Source organism: Vanacampus margaritifer, chromosome 4 (assembly GCF_051991255.1).
Source record: "Vanacampus margaritifer isolate UIUO_Vmar chromosome 4, RoL_Vmar_1.0, whole genome shotgun sequence".
Classification (NCBI taxonomy): Eukaryota; Metazoa; Chordata; class Actinopteri; order Syngnathiformes; family Syngnathidae; genus Vanacampus; species Vanacampus margaritifer.
In genome coordinates this window covers 5,946,273-5,969,698 of record NC_135435.1, presented here as the reverse complement: position 1 = coordinate 5,969,698, position 23,426 = coordinate 5,946,273, and the positions used below count along the sequence as shown (strand labels likewise).

At 40.9% G+C, this 23,426-nt stretch overlaps 2 protein-coding genes across 4 annotated transcripts in view; one reads left to right on the top strand and one right to left on the bottom strand.

The window, feature by feature from the left end:
• The window catches only part of tp53bp1 (tumor protein p53 binding protein, 1), a 35,402-nt gene extending 35,288 nt beyond the window's left edge, over window positions 1-114 (bottom strand). Inside the window, exon 1 of the mRNA XM_077564673.1 lies at window positions 2-114. The gene's annotated coding sequence lies outside the window, so the exon portion shown is untranslated. The remainder of the gene's footprint in view (window position 1) is intronic.
• Window positions 1-23,426, top strand: part of map1aa (microtubule-associated protein 1Aa) — a 48,054-nt gene that overhangs the window by 377 nt on the left and 24,251 nt on the right. Inside the window, exons 2-3 of one of the 3 annotated variants that reach the window (XM_077564670.1) lie at window positions 2,762-3,055; window positions 3,995-4,096. In XM_077564670.1, coding sequence (XP_077420796.1) covers window positions 2,827-3,055; window positions 3,995-4,096 — 331 coding nt within the window. In that variant the 5' untranslated portion in view covers window positions 2,762-2,826. Of the gene's footprint in view, window positions 1-2,761; window positions 3,056-3,994; window positions 4,097-19,301; window positions 19,657-20,708; window positions 20,756-23,426 lie in introns of those variants that run through there. The other 2 variants (XM_077564672.1, XM_077564671.1) reach the window with 2 other exon arrangements.

Sequence of the window (23,426 nt, the reverse complement as noted above, 5' to 3'; positions counted from 1 at the left end):
CCTTAAAAGACAATACGATTATTCCACTTGTATGTTTCAGTGTCCCGTTGCACGCAGTAAAAACACGTCATCCATCGCTCAGCTGCTCATTGCCTCTGGAGAACAGTCAGGGTGTGGAGTGCACGCACACAGTGCACGTAAATATGACATTTTTTAAAAAAAACAACAAAATTTCAGGTGTAATTTTCTCACTGGCAACAAACACACATTGCACAATAAATGTCAAATAAATAAGAAAATATGCAAATATACTTAATGCATGTGAATGTAGGCTAAATATTATTTAAATATTTGGTTGTGTTCATTTGTGTTCCCATTTTTACCCCTAATTTGCTTCCCAATTTCACAGACTGAAGTCTCTCCTGTCATGCAACCATGACATCCAACCATCTAGCAAGACTACTTTCACAATTAGTAAATTCATTTTTGATCATTAAAGATTGGTTGAAGAAGCACTTAGCTCTGGTTAAGGACAACAATAAGCATGTTCATTACTGTACTCAATTTCCAGACATAGCGCGGTGCAAATAGGCTACTGTAAACAATAGTAGCTATGAGAAAATATAGAACAGTCAAGAATTACATCTGAATGATTAAGATTCCGATTTGCAAAGGAGACAATGAAAAATCCAATTCCGTTTTGATAAAAAAAAGTAACAATTTCTACTCTTACCAGCAGAGGCCAGCAGATAACACTCTGAATCCTTTGCGTTTTGCTTACTCACCCCTGGAAAATTATAGGTTAGCTGCAGTGCACACTCAAAACTAAAGTAACAATTAAAAAAAAATTGTCTGTAGGATGAGACCAAATCACACATTTTCTAAATAAACAATCGAAATGGCCCTGCAGTGGTGATTTGCACTTCTGTCTCACAGTCAAGAGGTCGTGAGTTCAAATCTCAGCTCAGGCCCTCTTGTTTAGAGTTTGCATGTTTTTTCTGACATGTCCAAAAGCATGTTAGAGGTTCATTGAAGACTAATTGTGCATGAATAGACTTGAAAGGGATGAAAGACATGAAAGGGTTTGGGAGAGGAGTTTGTTTGCTGTATAAATCATCATTTTAGTGTGAAGAGTAACAAGAGACACAACTTGCCTAAAAGTCTCCTTGTCTCATTATTTACCGCATGTCCACAGTAACGCGGTATTATTCCCACCTTTATATGAAGAAAAAAAACTAAAATAAAATAAATGAGAGAAGCATAAAACTTATTGAGAACGCCTGTGTCTAAATGATCAAATCTGACAAAAGTTTTCTAAATGATGAGCCACAGCAATAGTGGAATGGATTAGATTGATAAAACAAGCATAAGCCCCTGGGGAAATAACTAACTTTAGTACAGCAGCACCTCCACATACAGATTAGGTAGACTGGTTAGCATATCTGTCCATTTGACAAGAATCTTCGTGAAGTCAGACCTTACCTTTAACTCTTCATTTATCATAAGCAAATATCAATCTTGTTTCTATGTCATATAATTGACAGTGATGACTGATATCACTGAATCAAATAAATACAAATATGAGAAATATACACATTGTAGTTACGCTTCATGAGCCCTGTATTTCTGTAGAACAGTTTAGATTTCCCAAATGCAATGGCCTGTCCCCGCTTCCCCCACCAGCCTCACTTTTCTTTCTGATACGATAGTATGTCATTCTGGCGAAATAAGGCTGAAGGCGAAATACTATTTTGTAAATTTGGATCCTGGGGGTGTTGTGCTGAATAAGTAGATAAATGTAGAGTACATTAATATCAGGGATTCTCAACTGGTGGGTCGGGCAACAAAAGTGGATTGCACACTCATTTGGGTGGGTTGTGGACAGCTAGTAAGGGGAAAAAAAAGACTGTACATGTTGTCTTCTTTTGTACAAGTTTCCACATGGAACATATTAGGTAAGTGACAGAAAGTGTAGCTGCACCACTAGTTTATACCATGAATAAATACAGTAGTGGATGTTGAGCAATATGCCTTTGGTAGTAAAACAATCTAATTTGAAATGGCTTTACAAATATACTATTTGAAAAAGGTGTTGTCAGAGGCTATTTTTAAACAAAGCATGTTCTTTATTATTAACTTCTATAAAAGTGGGTCGAGCTACAAATTATTTCAGTTTAACTTGATGTTCACAATAATGTCTGTCTTCTGTCCTCACTTTTAAAACATTTTTATTTTCACTATTAATACACCAATTTGCAGCCTTTTTTTAAGGCACAGAATGAACTTATTCACATGGCCTACAAAGCCTAAAATAACTAACTGTATGCCAATTCTGACTGAAGGCTCTGTTATCTGTCTTCTTTGTGCATAGATGAAACATTGTTTTGATCACAATGGGAACAAAGAAGAGTCACATGAAATTGAATTGCCTGGTACTATTAGTGCCAATGTTATAAATAGACCCTTTTTGTGTGTTTTTCACCTTTTGTTTTGTGCAGTTGAAGAAATGTAAGGGAGATAAGTGATATTGATTACTCGCATATTTCCTTTTAGGTAACGACTATGTATTTTCTTTTAATTAATACTCTCATATATTTTTGTATGTTTAATATTGTCCTCTTGGGAGTCAATAGAGAGGAAAACATCGCAATCCTCCCAATCACCTTCATCATCCATTCTCATTCTCAGCAGTCTGTTTCAGAGGTGTCATGAATCTGATCAACATAAATGTTCAAATCCCTTGTTGTTTTGGCCAATAAAGCTTTGTGACATCAAATAGTCACATAACACGTTATCCAATTAAAAATGATATTTCCACCAGGGCCACACCCACAAGTCCTCCCAGTTCATCCTGCACCCAACATCCTTTCTCTAGACACAGTTGTCATGGAGATGGAAAAGAGTTCAGCGTCCACTAGTGGGACTGTTACCATGGAAATCCCTTTTGTCGTAGCTACTCCAGCAAAGCAAGCCAAGCCAGGGGAGCCTGTTCAGCACCACAATCAGCAACATGCTGGAGCTGCTTTACAGCACAACAAATATCGCATGCTGATTGTCATTGGACAGATTGTCACCAGCGATCACCTGGACTCTGCCAAAAAACAGATCACAGAAGGTAAGACTGAAAATGAGTTGACTAATGACCTGCTTCAGGGATTAACTTGCTATAATCGGATCAAAATACAAAATAACATTCAATTATGTGAAAAGTAGACAAGAAAACACGAACTGTAGTAGTGAATATGCTGCCAAAGGCTGTTTGCTTAGGCATCTGTAAACTTATTTTAGCAAATAAAACCACTAAAAACTACCAATTATAAATATAGTATCAATAAAATGTGATTGTGCTAATGTTTTTTCTATAAAGACATGAAGACTGGATTTTTTTTTATCTTAACTTTTTCCATGCACCATTTCAAGTACAAAAGTTTTATTGTATTTTTTATTATTTTTTAATGTATTTTTTTAAAGTATTTTTTATTTTACCTTGTGTATTTTATTATTTTATTGACTTTTTTTATATATATAGTTGGTTTTATTAGATTTTATATGTACAATAGAAATAAAGTGGATTGCATTGAATTCATTGATCATAATGTAAATATAAACCTGTTGATTGTGTTTAATTATTTAATAACGACACCTTGACAAATATAAGGACAACTGGAGTGCACTGCTCTAACCAACGGAGGTCCTGTTGATTCACTCTCATTTCAGCTAATGACATCATTTTGCTCAATGCAACACTGGCATGGTAGTGGGAGTTCAGAACATTCAGAAATAGATTGCCACATTCTTTTAAAATCATGTATTTCATTCAAAATAAAAGTTAAATGAATGTATTGTAATTTCCTCCTTAGTTGGCCAAGTAAATTTAGGCCATCCATGTATTAACATGGTGTGGGAAACACTAATTTAGTTGACAGTAGGCCAAATTAAAAGAAAGGAAGAAAAAAAATCTATGATCACAATCATTTCATACAAAATCTTATACGCAACATTCAGATGCTGAGCATTCTATACGATTCACACTTCTTCTATTTTAATCTACCAGGTTTGCTCTCCTGGAATGTTGATTTGAGTGTCTGCGACTTGAACAGTGAGCTACAGCTGTTTGAGACCAAGCACACAGCTCAGTTTTCTTCGCATGTCAAAGGTTGGTTGAAGCTACTGTCTATTTCATAATGCAGTTATTGTTGAATTTAGTACTAATTAGTCTCTGCTAACTCTGTATTTAATCAAGTACAGTATATATTTTGAATGTATTTGTAACCTGTCCTGCAAAACTGCTATTTTCCTATCAAAATTGAAAAGCAAATGTTAACAAAAGTGGTGAGAAACATCTATTAATTAATTACTTTATTAACTCATTCACTGCCATTAATTCATTAAAAAAAGATCATTAAAAATTAGGGTCAAGAGATTTAAAAAAAAAAAAATGTAATTAATCGCATGACTTCACTAGTTAACTCACGATTAATCACAAATTTTATATCGGTTCTAAATGTACGATATAAATTCTAGGTTTTCATACTCTTGTTAACAAAAATTGGAAAAAAAAGGTTAATTAAATCGAAATTTTTAAAATGAAATTTTGACGTTTATAGCCGTCAATGGCAGAGAATGATTAAAAATATATATTAAAAAAAATCAGGGCGTCAGGCGATTAAAGTTTTTAATCGTGATTAATCGCTGTCACACCGCGGTGAGGGTGTCTTGTCATTTCCTGTTTTATTTTGAAAAAACTGAATCCTCTCGTTTCAGGTCACTTGCCCTTCCTCGTGTGGTGTCTGTGTCAACCCTGATCCCTGATTGTGTCCACCTGTGCCCCATTACCCTCATGTGTTAAATAGTCTGCATTCCCCCTGTCTTGTGCCGAAGTGTTTTCGTTTGAGCCACTGAAGCCTGCCATAGACCACAGCCTTGTTACCTTGTTACCTTGTTACCTTGTTACCTTGTTACCTTGTTACCTTGTTACCTTGTTACCTTGTTACCTTGTTACCTTGTTACCTTGTTGCCTTGTTGCCTTTATCGCCTTGTCTCGTGAAAGAACTTTTGTTTGTAATTTTGTATAGCTTAGCTTTGTTTAGTCATAGAGTGATTTTTGTTTTTGAATGTAGTTTTGAACTTCCTCCCTTTTGGAGCGCTTTCAGTTAATCTTTGAATAGCATTTACTTTCTCCCTCTCCACGAAGAGCTTTTGTTTTGCTAAATAAAAGCTGCTAAACCCTCCACCTCTTCCTCTGCGTCTGGGTCCTAAAACAGCCTCGTTGTGTCAGAACACTTCGGCCAGCATGGACCCAGCAGAGAGAGAGCAAATGATCGCAGCGTTGCGGGCTAAGGATGCCCGTTTACGCCGGCAAGAGGAGTTTCAGACCGCCATGGCAACGCAAATGACCGAGCTTTCAGCTCAGATTCCGGGCGCTCGAAGTCGCACCAATAGCCATCCGGCCGAGCCAGTGACTCAAGCTACCTTGCCGATGTCACCCGTGCCGTATACCGGATCGGGGATCAAGCTAGCCTCTCCTGAGCGATTCTCTGGAGAGCCAGGACAATGCAAAGCCTTTTTAACAGACAGTGACATTCATTTTGAGTACTCCCTCCAGGCTTTTCCCACAGATCGTTCACGGGTGGCTTTCATGATTTCCCACCTGACTGGGAGAGCCAGAGCCTGGGCCACGGCAGAGTGGGCCCGCAGTTCCCCACTCTGCAGCTCCGCCACGGAATTCCGAGCCGCTCTTCAGGGATTGTTTGACCCAGCCTGTTCCGACCGGGAAAAGGCCCAGCAGCTAAGCAGCCTGATTCAAGGAAGGGACTCCGTGAGCGACTATGCCATACGCTTCCGCACTCTTGCGGCAGAGAGTGGCTGGAACACCACGGCGTTCTACGACGTTTTCCTCAAGGGCCTGGCAACGTCCATCCAAGAGCTTCTCATCGCAGTCGATCTACCACCGGATTTGGACTCCCTCATCGCCCTGGCCATACGGACGGATCATCGGCTGCAGGAGGTGACGCAGAGCCGCGGTCGCCGGGCCAGGACGATGGAGGGATCCCCGCGTTTCCCAACATCAGGTGTGTCAGCTCCTCTCGGATCCCTGTCAGTTCAGCGCCAACCAGAGGAGGAGCCCATGCAACTGGGCAGAGCGCGGATTTCGCTGGAGGAGAGACGGCGTCGACAGCGGGAAGGGCTGTGTTTCTACTGCGGGAACCGAGATCACCTCGTGGTCGCCTGCCCAGCCAAAAGGACCCAAATGGTGAGTCAAGTCACGACTCCAGCGGCGGTTCCACGAAAACTCACACCAGTGAGGATCAATCATCACACCACTCCCACAGACCTCTATGCCCTGATAGATTCTGGGGCCGACGAGAGCCTAATTGACTGGGGGCTGGTGAGACATTTAGGAGCCAAGACTGAGCCGCTAATCAAGCCCATTAAGGCTAGGGCACTAAATGGAAGTGAATTATTCATCATTACGCACATCACAGAACCCATCCAGCTCCAAGTTGGCAAACATAAGGAGCACCTAGTTTTTCAGTCTCCTTCACGGACCCTGGTCCTAGGGCACCCCTGGTTGTGTGAACACAACCCCCATGTAGATTGGGTAACCGGCGAAGTTCTGGGATGGGGAAAGAATTGTGTGAGCCATGGGATTGGTTCACCAAATCGAGAAGCAGACATCACCACTGTTGATCACATTTCTGTCAAATCCTTCACAGACGCAGAAAACCCGAATTTGAGCATCGTCCCTCCAGGAGATCTTCAGCAAGACCAAGGCCATGTCGCTCCCACCCCATCGTGTCTATGACTGTGCCATAGAGCTGATTCCTGGTTCCACCATTCCCAAGGGACGCCTATATTCCGTTTCAGGACCAGAGAAGGCGGCCCTTAGGGATTACATCGAAACTTCCCTGAAGGTTGGACTGATTCGTCCTTCCTCATCACCAGCGGGAGCAGGTTTCTTTTTTGTGGGGAAGAAGGATGGTTCTTTACGGCCATGTATAGACTATAGCCTCCTCAATGACATTACGATAAAGAACCGCTACCGTCTTCCTCTCATGTCCTCCGTTTTTGAAAATCTCCAACAAGCCACGATCTTTACTAAATTGGACTTGCGCAATGCCTACCACCTCATTAGGATCCGAGAGGGGGATGAGTGGAAGACAGGGTTCAATACACCTAGTGGCCATTATGAATACCTGGTCATGCCCTTCGGACTCACTAACGCTCCTGCGGTTTTCCAGGCCATGATCAACGACGTTTTGAGAGACTTTCTGGACCAGTTTGTGTACGTTTATTTAGACGACATACTGGTATACTCGTCAGATCTAGCCACTCATCAGATCCATGTTTCCAAGGTTCTGCAAAGACTGCTGGAGCACAAACTGTATGTCAAGGCCGAGAAATGCGTCTTTCATGCCGAAACCGTCTCTTTTCTGGGTATTGTCATAGCCCCGGGGAGGGTTCAGATGGACCCGGCTAAAACTAGGGCCGTGACGGAGTGGCCCACTCCTGATAGCCGCAAGAAGGTTCAGCAGTTCCTCGGGTTTGCAAACTTTTACCGACGCTTCATCAGAGGGTTCAGCGCAATAGCTGCCCCTCTGCATGCCCTCACCTCCCCTCTGGTGAGGTTCAGTTGGCCACCAGCGGCTGAAGCCGCCTTTCAAGCACTCAAGAAACGATTTGTCACAGCTCCGATCCTCATAGTACCAGATCCACAGTGGCAATTCATGGTGGAAGTGGATGCGTCCAATGAGGGGATCGGAGCTGTCCTGTCTCAACTTGCAGGGAAGGATGGAAAGATGCACCCCTGCACATTCTTGTCACGACGACTTTCCAAGGCCGAGCGGAACTATGACGTCGGGGGCACAAAGAGCTTCTGGCGGTCAAGCTTGCTCTGGAAGAGTGGAGGCACTGGCTTGAGGGGGCGAATCATCCATTGGTGGTCTGGACCGATCACAAGAACCTGGAATACATACGCAAAGCCAAGAGACTCAACTCACGCCAGGCCAGATGGGCACTGTTCTTCAACCGTTTTTCCTTCTCTCTCACTTACAGGCCGGGGTCTCGAAACGTCAAACCCGACGCCCTGTCCCGTCTCTATGACCCCGAGCCAGTAACTAAGGAACCAGAGACCATCCTTTCGCCGAACTGTGTGATTGGAGCCGTGACATGGCAAATCGAGAGGGAAGTTAAACGAGCCAACGGTGAGGCAACCCCACCAAAAGGATGCCCGGCGAATAGACTATTTGTTCCAGAGCAGCTGCGCCCACAGGTGATCCATTGGGGTCACACCTCGCTTCTATCCTGTCATCCGGGAGTCCGACGGACAATTTACGCCATCTCCCGGCGTTTCTGGTGGCCTTACATGGAGCCGGAGGTCCGGGAGTACGTCGAGGCCTGCTCGGTATGTGCCCGAAACAAGACATCCACCAGATCACGTATGGGTCTGCTACAGCCTCTTCCCATTCCTTCCAGACCATGGGCAGAAATATCCCTGGATTTTGTCACAAGACTTCCCCTCTCCAGAGGGAAAACCACCGTTCTCACAGTAGTCGACCGATTTTCAAAGATGGTCCGATTCTTAGCCTTGTCAAAGCTTCCCTCAGCCAAGGAAATGGCTAAGGTCATGATTAAACACGTTTTTCGAGTTTACGGGTTCCCTAGAGATATTGTGTCGGATCGGGGGCCCCAGTTTGTGTCACGCTTCTGTAAGGAGTTTTGCCGCCTAATCGGCGCCAAAGCCAGCCTAACCTCAGGGTACCACCCTGAGGCTAACGGTCAGTCGGAACGTCTCAACCAGCAGCTGGAAACCGGTTTACGGTGTCTTGTCTCTCAGAATCCTGCATCGTGGCGCAAACACCTGGTCTGGGTTGAGTTTGCCCATAACTCCCTGCCTACCTCTGCCACTGGACTCACCCCCTTCAAATGCGTTTTTGGATACGATCCTCCCCTTTTTGCTAACCTAGAGTCTGAGGCCTTGGTCCGTCGTTGCTATCGCGTCTGGGCAGCCGCTCGGCAGGTTCTGGAGCGCCAGAGGGACAGAGGCAAGCGAGCAGCGGATCGGAAGAGGAGACCTGCTCCAGTATACCAGCCAGGGAACAAAGTGTGGCTGTCAGCCAAACATCTGCACTTAAAGGTGCCATGCCAAAAGTTGGTGCCTCGGTTTGTGGGCCCATACCCCATCTCCAAGGTGATCAACCCGGCCGCGGTCCGTCTTCGCCTGCCTCGGTCCCTGCGTGTTCACCCAACGTTCCACGTAAGCCAAGCCAAGTCAAGCCAGTCAGGGAGAGTTCTCTGGTTCCGGCTCCTACGCCCCCACCGCCTCCTGTGATTGTGGATGGGGGTCCCTTTACAAAGTAAAGCGATTACTGGCCGTCCGCAAGCGGGGCCGGGGCAGGCAGTTCTTGGTGGACTGGGAGGGGTATGGGCCCGAGGAGGGACAGTGGATACCTTCCCGCTTCATCATGGATGACTCTCTAATTAAAGACTTTTTTAGGGATCATCCTGACCAGCCTGGGCCGTCAGGAGTCAGCCCTAGGGGGAGGGGTACTGTCACACCGCGGTGAGGGTGTCTTGTCATTTCCTGTTTTATTTTGAAAAAACTTAATCCTCTCGTTTCAGGTCACTTGCCCTTCCTCGTGTGGTGTCTGTGTCAACCCTGATTGTGTTCACCTGTGCCCCATTACCCTCATGTGTTAAATAGTATGCGTTCCCCCTGTCTTGTGCCGAAGTGTTTTCGTTTGAGCCACTGAAGCCTGCCATAGACCACAGCCTTGTTGCCTTTATCGCCTTGTCTCGTGAAAGAACTTTTGTTTGTAATTTTGTATAGCTTAGCTTTGTTTAGTCATAGAGTGATTTTTGTTTTTGAATGTAGTTTTGAACTTCCTCCCTTTTGGAGCGCTTTCAGTTAATCTTTGAATAGCATTTACTTTCTCCCTCTCCACGAAGAGCTTTTGTTTTGCTAAATAAAAGCTGCTAAACCCTCCACCTCTTCCTCTGGGTCCTAAAACAGCCTCATTGTGTCAATCGCATGACTTCACTAGTTAACTTGCGATTAATCACACATTTCATATCTGTTCTAAATGTACAATAAAAAAAATCTAGGTTTTCATACTCTTGTTAACAAAACTGATTTTTTTTTTTTTTGCAAAAATAGTTCAATTGAATTTTTGACGTTTATAGCCGTCAATGGCAGTGACTGAGTTAATTAACATGACGATATGAGTAATAATAGAGAACAAGGGTAGGACTAAATAAGTTTTTCTACTTCATCTTCTTCTAACTCCCTTTGAACTTGTAAGCTGCACTGAACTAAGACCTATAAGATCTATAGATCATACTTTTCTATTTTCCATTTTTAATTGAATATCTTTGTAATGTGTTTGTATGTTCAATCAACCAACGAACCTTTAATAGTTTTGCGTGGCTTGTCCATGCATGTGCTGTAAACACTAATCCGGCAATGTTCAGTAGCAGCCTGTATTTCTTCTCTCACATGTAACAAATGGAGGATCTGAAATCAATGACATAATCTACAGTAGAGGAAATAGAGGATAAAGCCATGCAGTGGATGTGTCTTCAGACACACATGTGAATCTTATTGCTGATTTGCTGCCTGCTGTATGGTAGTAAGACATAAAACACATGTACCTAATTGTTATCTTTTCCATTGGCGTGGATATTGTCCAGCCTACGGTTTATCTGAATTTGCATCAATGGATGGGTATTCTTCAAAGTTGACCCACATCCACTGGCATAGGTCACTGTGGACTTGGACAGTGATGAACATCCACAATATCTTACAGTATATGCTGAAGAAAGTGTTGTCTTTGTTTGTTCTCATGTTAGAAAATGAATTGTCAGCCTGACTGGATCTCTATTGGGTTTATAAAAGGTATATTCCTTCAAAGTTCAGCTAGTCAGCATCCAATGATCATATCTAAACTGCTTGCTGACATGCAAATGTCACATTGAAAAACAAATCTCCTTTGGACATTGAAATCTAATTTACCCTTGTATTGAAAAGCAGTTTGCTCCACTCAGGCTCTGGTGTTAGTGATGCCCTGAGGGATTAGCTATATATTCTTGCTTTATATTTATTTAGGGAATCCATGCAAGGGTGTCCTGCCTGCTTCTATCCCTCCTCCTTGTCTGTGCCTTGAATACTAATACCTAGCTGTGCTGTCATTGTTATTGAATTGTGATTGAATCGTTTAAGCCAGTTGTTGCACTGTACAGCAATTGATGCGGTTCCAAAGCCTTGGAATCCCATATAACAAAGAGATTTTTAGTCTCTGTGTCTAAACGCCTAAAAAAACACAGGTAATAAGTGAAGACACAAACCAGCTGCGCTTCATCCCAAATTTCCTCTGACGGGAGAGGGGAGTGAGTAACCTCACCAAAGTAGGAACCTGGGCGAAACAACACCTAAACAAAATGGTTCCGTTTTTTTGTTTCCTATCCACGTTAAGCAACATACTTTGAAAGATTATTTTTCACTCAATTTTACATTTTGTATTAAAAAAAATAAAAATAAATCAGGAATACAAAATATGCGCCCATCAACAAAATTATTGTGACCACATATTTTTGAGTGTCACATAATGTTAGAGTAATCTATTTGGGCTGGCTGGGATTGTCTCACGACTCTTCTTGGTTCTCATGTGTTGTGCAGGGCCACAGCATTGTCAGCCCTTACATAATTCCGGCACCCTCGTGGTCGTGCTTTTTTCTTTTTCTTGACCCATGGACCTAACCTTGCTCTGCAAGATGAATTCTCGCGGTATTTGTGAGTTCACAAACTCCGGAGAATGGGGTAGATGCCACCGACTTACGACTTCCGTGGTTTACACATCAGCGCCGTTTCCCGCCACTGCTGGCCGCGTTCCAACACTCGCACCCCCACTCCTGCGCTCCCCAACCGCGCGCTCCCGCTCGGTCCATCCATCTATGTAGTAACTTCAAATGTGAAATGATTTCAACCAATCAAATATTGAGCCAATCATTAAAAATATGACCTGAGACATTACACCTTACTGTCTAAGAGGATTATATAATAATTAATTTCCATTTTTCTCCATGCTCTACTGTATTTTATCACCATGCAGACCCCCAAACATTTCCCGCAGCACGGTACTGCTGCGTCATAATGAAACTAAGACATGCGGTCATCGGGTGATCCGGCATCCATCACTGCATGTCCATTACTGTCTCAGTCAGCTGCATCTCACTGCTCACACTAGACTGATGAAGCAATCTGGCCACATGGGGATCACATTTCCTGCCAAGTGAGAAGGGGGAGGAAAAAGTGACTGTAATCACTTCTTTGAATGCAGCAACCGTCTCTCAAATATCATTATTTGTTGACAGATGGCTGGTTAAAATCATTATGTATAATAGTTTGCAATTAAACTAGTTGAACTAGTGAAATAATTGAACTAGTTGAATAAAATGTTTATTGCTTTTCATCAACTGCTAGTATTTTTCTAAAGCGTGCAAAGGACATAAATGGTAATAGTAATAACAATAATTATATGAGTAATAATAATAATAGCTACTTAAAGATACATCACACAAAACAAAACTAATGTTTTATGTGTTATATGTTATCATATAATGCACGAGTACCTATTGCATTATATGATAACATATACAGTATCTCAAATTAACTCTTGGCTAATGTAACCAAAAGGCTTTTGGAACCACTAACTCCTGTGCAAGACACAAACTCACGCGGCTAAATGGTGTCTACGATAGATCCTTCCTTTGGCTCCGAATCATACGTCATTATTCATTTGCATCTTGGAGATGGACCAACCTTTTTTTTCCAATTGGGATTAAGACCAAACATTGTCAATTGACTGCATTTAGCCATTACAACATCACATATTGACCCCCACAAGCTCAAGAGGTGTTAGACAGTTGGAGTGCTTGAATGCCAACATTCGTGTGAGCTGGTTGTCTGGGTGGTGTGCAACACAAAAAGTATACAACAGAATGTGAGTTAAATTTTCTTTTGAGGGATAATGCAATCTTCCTTACGGTCAGGGAGGGAATACATATAGATGGCATCGGGCCAAAACCTCATAAGTCGCAATTGGGCAAATTTAATTATTTATTTATTTATGGTCAGTGCAGACTTGTGTGGGTATCATTTTTACAAATTATTGACCAATCTATCATTGGCATCGGGCCAAAACCTTGTACCATCCAAAATCATCACTTTTTAGGAGACCACAAAAACAACATGTTTTTTTTCAACTATGGACTATATGCCACGGAGGAGGCGGGACTTCCGACTTCCGGGTTTTCCCCCATCTACTATGTTCCCGGTTTGCGACGTGTGGGCCGCGTCCCAGTACTTGCTCTTCCGCCTTTGTGCCCTTCGGTTGCGCGTTCCCGTCGACGGGTGCAAGACTGCAAGTGTGTAGTGTCTGTCTCAGTGTCCGAAGCATTTCAGATAACTGAGAGCGCAGGGGTGGGGGTGCGAATGTTGGAACGCAGCCAAAAGTGGCTGGAAACGGCGCTGATGTGTAAAACCCGAAAGTCGGAAGTCCGTGGCATCTACCCCATTAATATTGCATTATCAAAGCGAACAAACCATTTTCAATACTTTAGGTTGGTAAATAATTTGTGAAAATGACACCCACACATGGGGACTGACCAAAAGTATTGATTTTGTTTTTTTTTAATATGAAATTTGCCAAATTGTGACTTGCGTGGTTGTGGTGCCAAAGCCTAATAAGTCACAGTTTGGTAAATTCCATCTTAAAAAATAGTGGGCTATACTGTACATGAAGATGTGGTTTGAATTTGGTCATATATTAAATTTTAAAGGTATCCAAGTAACACTATATTATTAAATACTAATAATCTTGTGTTTATCTACTGTTCTATATTACGGGGGAAGGACTTTGAATTTTGGCTATATAAACAAATGCATTTCTTTGTTCTGTAGCTCTATTCCCTTTGCAAACGGAGCATCTCATGTCTGCGTTTTTTGTCAATAAACCATTGTGTTCAGCTTGAACGGACTTTGTCATTTTAATTTGATTCTGAGTAGTTAAACTTAGTCTTTTGCAACCTGACTTCGCAAATCTTGCCCGGGCATAGACCAATGGACCAGTGGAACCATCCTTATATACGATTGTCAGCCTTCAGAAACACCAGCGGCGATTATGTCCCGATCCCCGGGACATGTCTAACAATGACAAAAATACTTTGATGTCACATAAGTGCATAATACTGTGAATCCTGGTGGCGAAACTGGTCGCAAGAAGTCTTTGTTATTACCTAAACTGACCAAAAATAACGGCTATGATTGTTTTTTGTTTGTTTGTTTTGTTATTATTATTTTTATGGGTGTTCCAGTCTGCCGGCAGGCACAGCACACTCTGCCAAATTCCCAAACACCGTTAAATGGACTTGCTCCAAGACAAAATTGAAGATGCGCCAGTTCTTACGGCGAGCGCATGTGTGCCTGTCTACCAAAATAGTGTTTTATAAAGTTTAGTCCATATACTTGCATTAGTTTATGAGCAAATACTGTACGACATATCCAATATGGCTCATTAAACAGGGCACTATCACAGCAATAGGACAACCGCTCGGGGCACTGTCTATTTTATAGGATACCTGTGGTTGAGAAGAAGTATGGTCTCTTCATACACCCCCCCACTGAACAGGAAAGTATGTTGCTTTCAAACACTGACTCAGATATACTGGCAGGGAAACATTTTGAAGTGGGCAAATGCAAGGGTGGGCAGTAATAAAATGTTGCAAGTCAGCAAGTGTAGTTCCTGGGTGTAACAACAACATTATCACATTATTAGTCTGCCTGACTACAACTGATGTAAAGTCAATGTTTGATTGTTTATATGTTTTTCCCTCTTGGGTGTTTGTGTAATGATGCTGAGCCAACAGAATGTTTGCTTATGGATTTGTGTTCCACACTGCATGCATGACTTACAGGAATCAGTGTTTCAATTGATTGCTACAAGTCTGGATGTCTAGTAGACAGAAACATCAGGGATTGGTTATGAAGAAAGCGAGTGATTTAGTTTAGTATAGACGACACGCAAGGACAAGATGTCAAAGTAGTGTCACTTTATGCACTTCACACAATTCATATTTGAATGGCATGCTGTAAAAATATCCAACACATAGTGTACAGTGGCTGACCTGGGCGCAGCCAAGAGTATGTCTGCATATTAATAATTCAACAGCTCCTATTGATCAGTCGTATTCTGTGGAGTGAGGCACTGTTCTCCATTAGGAAAGTCTACCTGCCCCCACTATTTTTCATCTGGACTTGAATGCACACCAACACATGCAGTACATGCATTCGGTGCACTCTGGCATGTGCTAAAGTTTATGCTGTATTATTTGGAATGATCTTGAGGATCTGATGCATCAACTATCTCTACTGCTGGCATACAATACAATATGGGATGAAAAATTATGACAACAAGGATGTTTTAAGATAAGATAAGATGAGAAACATCTTTATTTATCCCACAGTGGAGAAACTCACAGCGTTACCTCATCATATGTAAATGATATGTATCACAAAAAATACTTATGTAGCCTATAGTTAAATAAAAACAGAAACACAGTAGTGCAAATAGATGGCATCGTCATCACATTTGTTAAATTTGAAATTAAAACATCACATCACACCACATCAATGGGTAGCCACTCTTAGCTCTCTCTCTTTGCTAAGTTTTATGCAGTTACTATGTCCCTTTGATAATGTGATGACAATGATGATGATAACGATGGTGACGTTTTAGCCTAATTAGCCATTCTTAGCTTGCCAAGTTCTATAAAGTTACTATGACCCTTATGATGATAAAGTGACGTTGATGAGGATGTTTTAGCCATATTAGCCACTCTTAGCTTGCCAAGTTTTATGAAGTTATTATGTCCTTTACGGTGATAATGTAGTGGTGGTGATGATGATGATGATGATGATGATGATGATGATGATGATGATGATGTTTTAGCCTAATTAGCTACTCTTAGCTTGCCAAGTTTTATGAAATTACAATGTCCCTTATGGTGATAATGTGGTGGTGGTGGTGATGATGATGATGATGTTTTAGCCAAATTAGCCACTCTTAGCTAGCCAAGTTTTATGTAGTTACTATGTTTGTTATGGTGATGATGATGTTTTAGCCAAATTAGCCACTCTTAGCTTGTTGAGTTTTATAAAATTACTATGTCCCTTATGATGATAATGTGGTGATGGTGATGGTGATGATGATGACGATGACGATGACGATGACGATGACGATGATGATGGGGATGTTTTAGCCATATTAGCCACCCTTAGCTTGCCAAGTTTTATGCAGTTACTGTGTTCCTTATGATGATAATGTGGGAATGTGTTCATCTTCTCTGCAGTTGCTACAGTATGTGCCTATCTGAATTTGTCCAGACACTATTATTTAGGCCTGTATTCTGTTACATAGAATTGTGCCTTGCCCTAGCTGGAGTTTCTGAGTGACACTTTTGTCAGTGCATTGAGGTCTCATAGCCAAGGTATGCCTCAGTATGTCTATCCCTTCTTTCCATGCAAGCTGTTCTTCTGTGTATTTGAGGGTGCTTCCATGCTTTCATCCCTGCCCTCTCAAATGAGGTTTGTCTGCATCCAGCATTCTCATGGTTTGTAGTCAAGGTTTTTCTTCGCGGCCATCTGAATCCAGCCGTGCTGCTCTCTGTTGTCAGTCACATTGCATTTTTCGCACCTCACACTTTTAATGTTAAGTGCAGTCCAGTACTGTACAATAAAGCCAACATATAGTCAGTCATATACTACATACACAAAAAATACTCCCAAAATAATGCCATAAAGATCATAAGTCTTGTTTATAAACACAATTGGGAAAAAACAGTACCTGCGCTCTTCCCACTAATGCTACAAATAGTGATAAAGTAACACTTAACTTGCTCAATTCCATTTAAACATACACATAACATGCTTGAGCTGAAAGAGCTATTCGTGATTGGACAGAAGGGTGCAGCAAGCCACGTAGCTGGACAACGCAGCTGTCTGACATTTAGAGTTACTTGAGATGATGCTGCACATTTGAATTTCAGTGTCTTCTCTCAGAGTTACTGCCATGCTGGCAAACTTTAGTGTAGTGGTGAAAAGCCCTGCATCCAAACCCAGAGCACCGACAGTATATTAATTATCCGTTTTGAATTAAACCCGCAGTTCCTCCTACCCATATAGGTTTAAAAAATAATAATAATAATTTTATCTAAAATCTGTTGAATCATAATGAGAGATAAGAATGACACATCCAATTGACTCACATGTTTTGTGCTTTCATTCTTAAGAGTCACGGGTTGAATATTGGTTAGCACATAAACCTCAGAGCCAAGTGCTTCTGGGTTTGAATCCGTCAAGCCCTCCTGTGTGGAGTTAGTAAACGCTAGCGTGGCTTCTCTCTGGGTACTCTGGCGTTCTCCCACATTCTAAAATCATGCATTTTAGCTTAATTAAAGTCAGCTGGGTTTGGCTCCGGCTCACGCACAACCCTAATGAGAACAAACGGTATAGAAAATGGATGGCTAATTAATAATAATTTGTAATATTTAAAGCTTGAGTCTGTGTTGCGCTGGTTTTAGTTTATTTCCGTCCCTCTTCCACCAGCAGCTGTTTGACTCACAGCTGCTTGAAAAGTTCCCTTCACATAACAGACAATCTGAATGCGTCACACTGATGAATCATGTGGAAATCTGCACGCAACCACTATTTTGGTCTGCCATGTACCACCCAATTTTACTGCCTGAATAAAAAAAATTTCAGGCCATGAAGAGCTTTAAATCTCAATACTCAGCTCTTCTATATTGCCCAGGTCAAATTTGACCATTTTTTTGACAATTGTCAGCAATTTAAAAAGTATGACAACATAATCCAAAACACACAAATAAATAAATAAATTAATAAATAAATAAAGCAATTCTTTTGTACAGGTGTTACAAAGTTAGTGGACTGTTCCAGGCCAAATTTGACTCACAGATTTTAGATTTAGTGGAGTATATTAAATTAAGGAAAATGGTTCCAAGAACACCACATTTGCACAGGCTCCACCCACATACGTGCTGTTGGTCTTGAAAAGGTCATAAAGGTGAGTAGGGAGTTTAATTGCAGGCAGATATCCGCATCTAAAAAACAAGTAAGATTTACCTTGACCTATGAGTCCCCAAGTTACGATTTTTATTTTCTTTTTTTTGCCTTGTAGTTCAGTGTGCTTTAGATATGCTCCTGCTTGACGAACTGTCAGACACAAATACAAATGAAAACATTTGAGGAGCATGGAGAAGATACTCACATTCAACTACCAGTAAATGCCTGATAAATAGCCAACTGGAGTTTGAGTCAGAGCTTTTGATGTATTAGGCCACGCCCTTTAAAGGCACACATCAACACACAATACTATAGTGTGTGTGTGTGTGGCTAGAATTAAAAAAAAAAATGCATTCACTTTATTAGCTATGTTCTTATGTATATATAGTGCAACGATAGGCAACAGTATTATTTAAAAGTTTTAAAAACAATATTAAAAATGTTGTTTTTGAGGGCTGTAACAGATTAATGCCATTTAAATGGTGAATTGGTACATTCAGGTACGTGCTTGGTCGCAGAACGAATGAATGTGTACTTTTCGGGACGCTGTAGCCTACATGCAATGTGGCAAATAAATATACACTTTTCTTTTTCTCTGAAGCATTGATTTATTCATACATTTATTAATGTCAGGCATGCTATGAACAATTCATAACTCAATGTGACAATTATTATGAGGATCATAATTAGTGCTGTCAAAGTGTTAACTGATTGATTAATTAATCGCAAAAAAATTATCGCATTAATCCTGAATTAATGCAAATTAATCACACTATTAATTTTGACCATAGATTATCCTTTAGCGTGACAGCTGATGGCTACGTTTAAGGTAGCATATGTGTTTGAGCAATAAACATAATTACATGCATTAAAGTAAAGCATTTAGTAAATGTTTGCGTATCACATTTAGAATATTTGTTAATGTCAAAATATTGGGGTCATTTTTTCTCCATTTTAAATTATGCAAGTAATTCACTGATTAGAACAAGAGGAGAATGAGCATATGCAGTGGATCAAAAATGTTGAAGATGTCCTCGCAACATTAAATGTCAAAAGAATTAACACATTACCGGTGCTCTTCAAATATGGCGGGAAAAATGTTTTTTTATTAAGCGATTAATAGTGATTAATCAAAATTCTAAGATGTGATTAATCTGATTAAAAAATGTAATCGTTTGGCAGCTCTAATCATAATACAACCTCACACAAAGCTGTGGCAATTGGGGTTTCCGAGCTGTCCATGAATGTAGCATTATCAGCGCTGAGCCAAGCTGGCGGATCGTGCCTTCATCTCCTCTGCAGCCCAGCAGCATCACCGCCCCTCCCTCTGCTCCATCCACACAGCCGAACCAAGAACGGTAAGCCACCCCACGGCTTCTTTTCGGCAGCCAATCTTGGATGCTTGGACACTTTTGGCTCGGGGTTTATGACGAATGGGCGAATGATTCGACGCAGCGGTCGTTCGAAGGTTCATTTTCAAACAGCACGTCGGTCACTGTCGGTGTATGCAGATTGGTGTCACTCTGGAGGAATCTGACTGTACTATCGAGGCTCGCTTAAGGAGGCCGTGTTGTGGTTAAGTAAGTATTAAGTAATATGATGGATGATGACACTGCCAGCCATTTCACTGCCTGCAGAAACAATCACACGCCATTTCAATGATAATTGCTATGCTTTAAAAAAAGACACAGCTAGGCACCTTGACAACGTAGTATTTTGAAATAATGTGATAGTTTGTAATTGTAATTGTAAACTAATTCAGGTGTTTAATCATATTATTATACATAGTGTACCTGTAGTGCAATCAGACGGCCATTGGCCCACGTTGTGTGTTACCATGCACCACTAACTGCTACTATCATTTCAGTTCAGTAAATTTGGGTGACCTAATTTATAGTTAAAGCAACATTTTCTGACCGGAATGCAATATCTGAGCTAGTGAGTCTGATGAGTCCCTGATGGGCAAGCCACAACATTAGTCATCAGTGTCAAATCAGTGTCAAATCAGTGCTGCGATGTGCTTAAACTTCACTCTTCAAATGACCCTGAAATTATGCAACAGGCTAGACAAAAAGTCCCCAAAATAGAAAGCTGAACTGGTGATGTTTTAATCCAGAAACATGTAAGGCGAGTGGGTGGGTGGGGCTGCATTTTATTGTGTAATATATTGTTTCTGAGACCAACATTTTTAGGTAACCACAATAGTGACGTCATCTCACCATAATTTCACTAAGTAAAATATTATATTAATACAGTAAATATGCCAATCAAATTGGTTTTGACAATGGATTAAGATGTATTACATCATCGATAGATACTGTTTGCCAGTTATTGTGAGCAATTTATAAATGAGGTTAGTGAAGAGATGATTCCTTGACTGTGTTTTTGGAAAATATTTATGATAAAAATAAACATTATGGAATAGGTTTTTGGTCATTAATAATGGTCATTTTAAGGCAAACTCATTAGAATTTCTAGCGAACAGTTCTGATGCAAATTGTAATCTCAGATCCCCATCTGTATGTACTTTTAATATTAAAATGACATTTCCTTATGAATGGACACATACAATGACAATAAATATTGTACATGCAAAAGAATTAATTGAAATATTTTTTTACTTTCTTTCAAGGCACTGGGGATGAAATGGAGGACACTTTCAGACAGTGTTGATGTACAGTAAGACATAAGATGTTGATGCAAAAAAGTAAAAAAAGAAAAAGTTTGACTGTCATGGTACTAGAGATTTAAAATCACAAGAAAAAACTATTTTAATGGACAATGTTAAAGAAGTCAAAAATGTTCTTTACAATATGTTCTATACGCCCCCACTAGTCTAAATACGGCATTCTGATTAATATTACATTTGTAAAATATGAATTAAGCAGCAAAATCCACCAGTTGTTATATTCATCTGCCACTTGACTGATAATGACATCACAGTTGCTCAGGTAATGACCCATCATTGCTCAGCTTGCGAACATCACATGACCAAAGTAACAAACTTGGATAACAGCTGTGATTGGTCTTTACCTGATGCCTGAGCAACTGTGATTTAGTTAACATGAGGCCAATATTCGGATTAAGGTCAGAATTACGGTTTCTGAAACATTTGAGATAACCCGTTTACATGTGTGGGGCGGACAGTTACTCTAGTATACATGGTCATTGTGCTCGATTGGAATACTCTGTTCGTAAGCGCAGCGCACGGACAACGCAAATAGATTAGACAAATTACGCAAATACACATAATTTCCGTTTTTTGCTTTCTACATTCATTAAAAAAACATATTTATGTCACGCACCACACTGAATAAAGTAGTTGGTTTCCTCCTCGCTCCAAAATTGTGGTTCTTTGCTGCGTCGTCATCTTTGTTTACCTCTGTTGGAGAAATTTCCTGTGGGTTGGTCACCAAAAGCATGGACTTATTTACACGTAAATATGTGTATATATAAATTGTGGCATTGTCGCCGTAGAAATAGAAAAAAGCGTCAAAACACCATGGTGAAATCAATGTATTCAAGCGAGTGGGAGGGCACTGCACAAGTCATTCCTGTACTACAAAGACCAAAATTCCATGCAAATACAAATAAGCGAAGAAGAATAAAAGAAGATGAAGAAGAAGACTAGATCATGCGCACAATGCAAACCAATGCCCTGTTCAAACAAGTTATTCCAATTGCTGTTATTATGGGTGTGAATTGCCTCGTACCTGGCGATTAGATCCGTATCACAATTCATAGGTCACAATTCGATTCGATACCAATTAATCCTGATACGAATCTATACATCGATTATTGCGATTTTTTAAAAACTCAACTTTATAATAATAATAATGCATCGGATTTATATAGCATTTTTCTAGACACTCAAAAACGCTTTAAATTGAATGGATAAATTGTTCAACCACTCACATATTCATAATGTGGTGGCGGTAAGCTACTTAAGTAGCCACAGCTGCCCCGGGGTAGGCTGACGGAAGTGTGGCTGCCAGCGTGCATCTACGGCCCCTCCAACCACCACCAAACATGGGCACTTTCCATACACCAGTGTGAGTAGCACTGAAGGCAATGTGTGTGAAGTGCCTTGCCCAAGGACACAACACATGACTTGGGGAGAACGGGGATCAAACAGCCGACCTTCTGGTTACTGAACGACCGTCTCTACACCCTGAGCCATGGCCGCCACCAATTTGCAAAATACTGGGTTAATACTGTGAGCCCCACTGTATTTGACAAACAGGTTGCAATCTGTTTCATGTTTGAACAGCATTGAAATAAAATATTAAGGCTTAATGTTCCATTAATATAACATTCTTCCATGCTTAAAGTGTGAACCCTAACCCTGAGTAAGACGTTTTGTTGATTATTTCCATTAAAAATTGATGTTTAAACATTGATTCGGCCGCATATTGAATCGATACAATAATTGCGTACTGTAACATCGCGACATATTGCCGAATCGATTTTTTTAAACACCCCTACTGTTTATATGAACAAGAATTCGGGTTATGAAAGAGGTAACCCAAGGGTGTTACTCTGGGTTTTAAAGTATGTATGTGTAACGTATGCCAGCTCGTGCGGTTCAAAAGTACGTTAATCAGAGCTCACTCCTCAAGAGCCATAAGCGTAGCATTAGCCTGTGAGTTAGTACCCTGGGCTCTTAGCCTGCTGGTTAGCGCTAACTCTCAACGCGTAGGATGGCATAGCAGCATCGCGAACTTAGAATTTTATGGCTGCAACACATTCAAAAAATGCTGGGACAGGTGGCAACAAAAGACAAGTTGAGAAATGCTCATCAAACACCTGTTTGGAACATTTTATGTAACTTTTAAGGCACGTTTCCAGAAAATCGTATTTTGCTTTTGACTTTTCCCACTGTAGCCTATACTGTATCAATTTATTTTCAATAGATAGTGAAAGTAATAGTCTAGATTATAACCAATACCGCAGTTGCTATATGTCAGTCAGTCAGATGTTCATAACGGCTGTAATAATGCAAACACGTCTTCACTTTTCATATGCCAGTCAAGTGAAAGCAGCAGGTACAAATCACCAAGACATCACGGTAACATGTGTTGAAGGAGAAGGACTTGTACATTTTACAACATACATGCTTGCAAATGCATTACGGATTCATATATCACCTTGAGGTACAATGTTGCATGTGTGCAATGCTGTGTGTCCACTGTCTGGGTTAATTTATGTGTTGACCCAAGGAAAACAAGCAAAAATCTACCAATAAAGAAGAAAGATCACACATTCTGTGAAATTAGACTTCAACTATTATTGAGCATGGTAGTACCGTGAGCCGCAATTGGTCGTTCTCTGTGTGGATCGAACAGGCAGC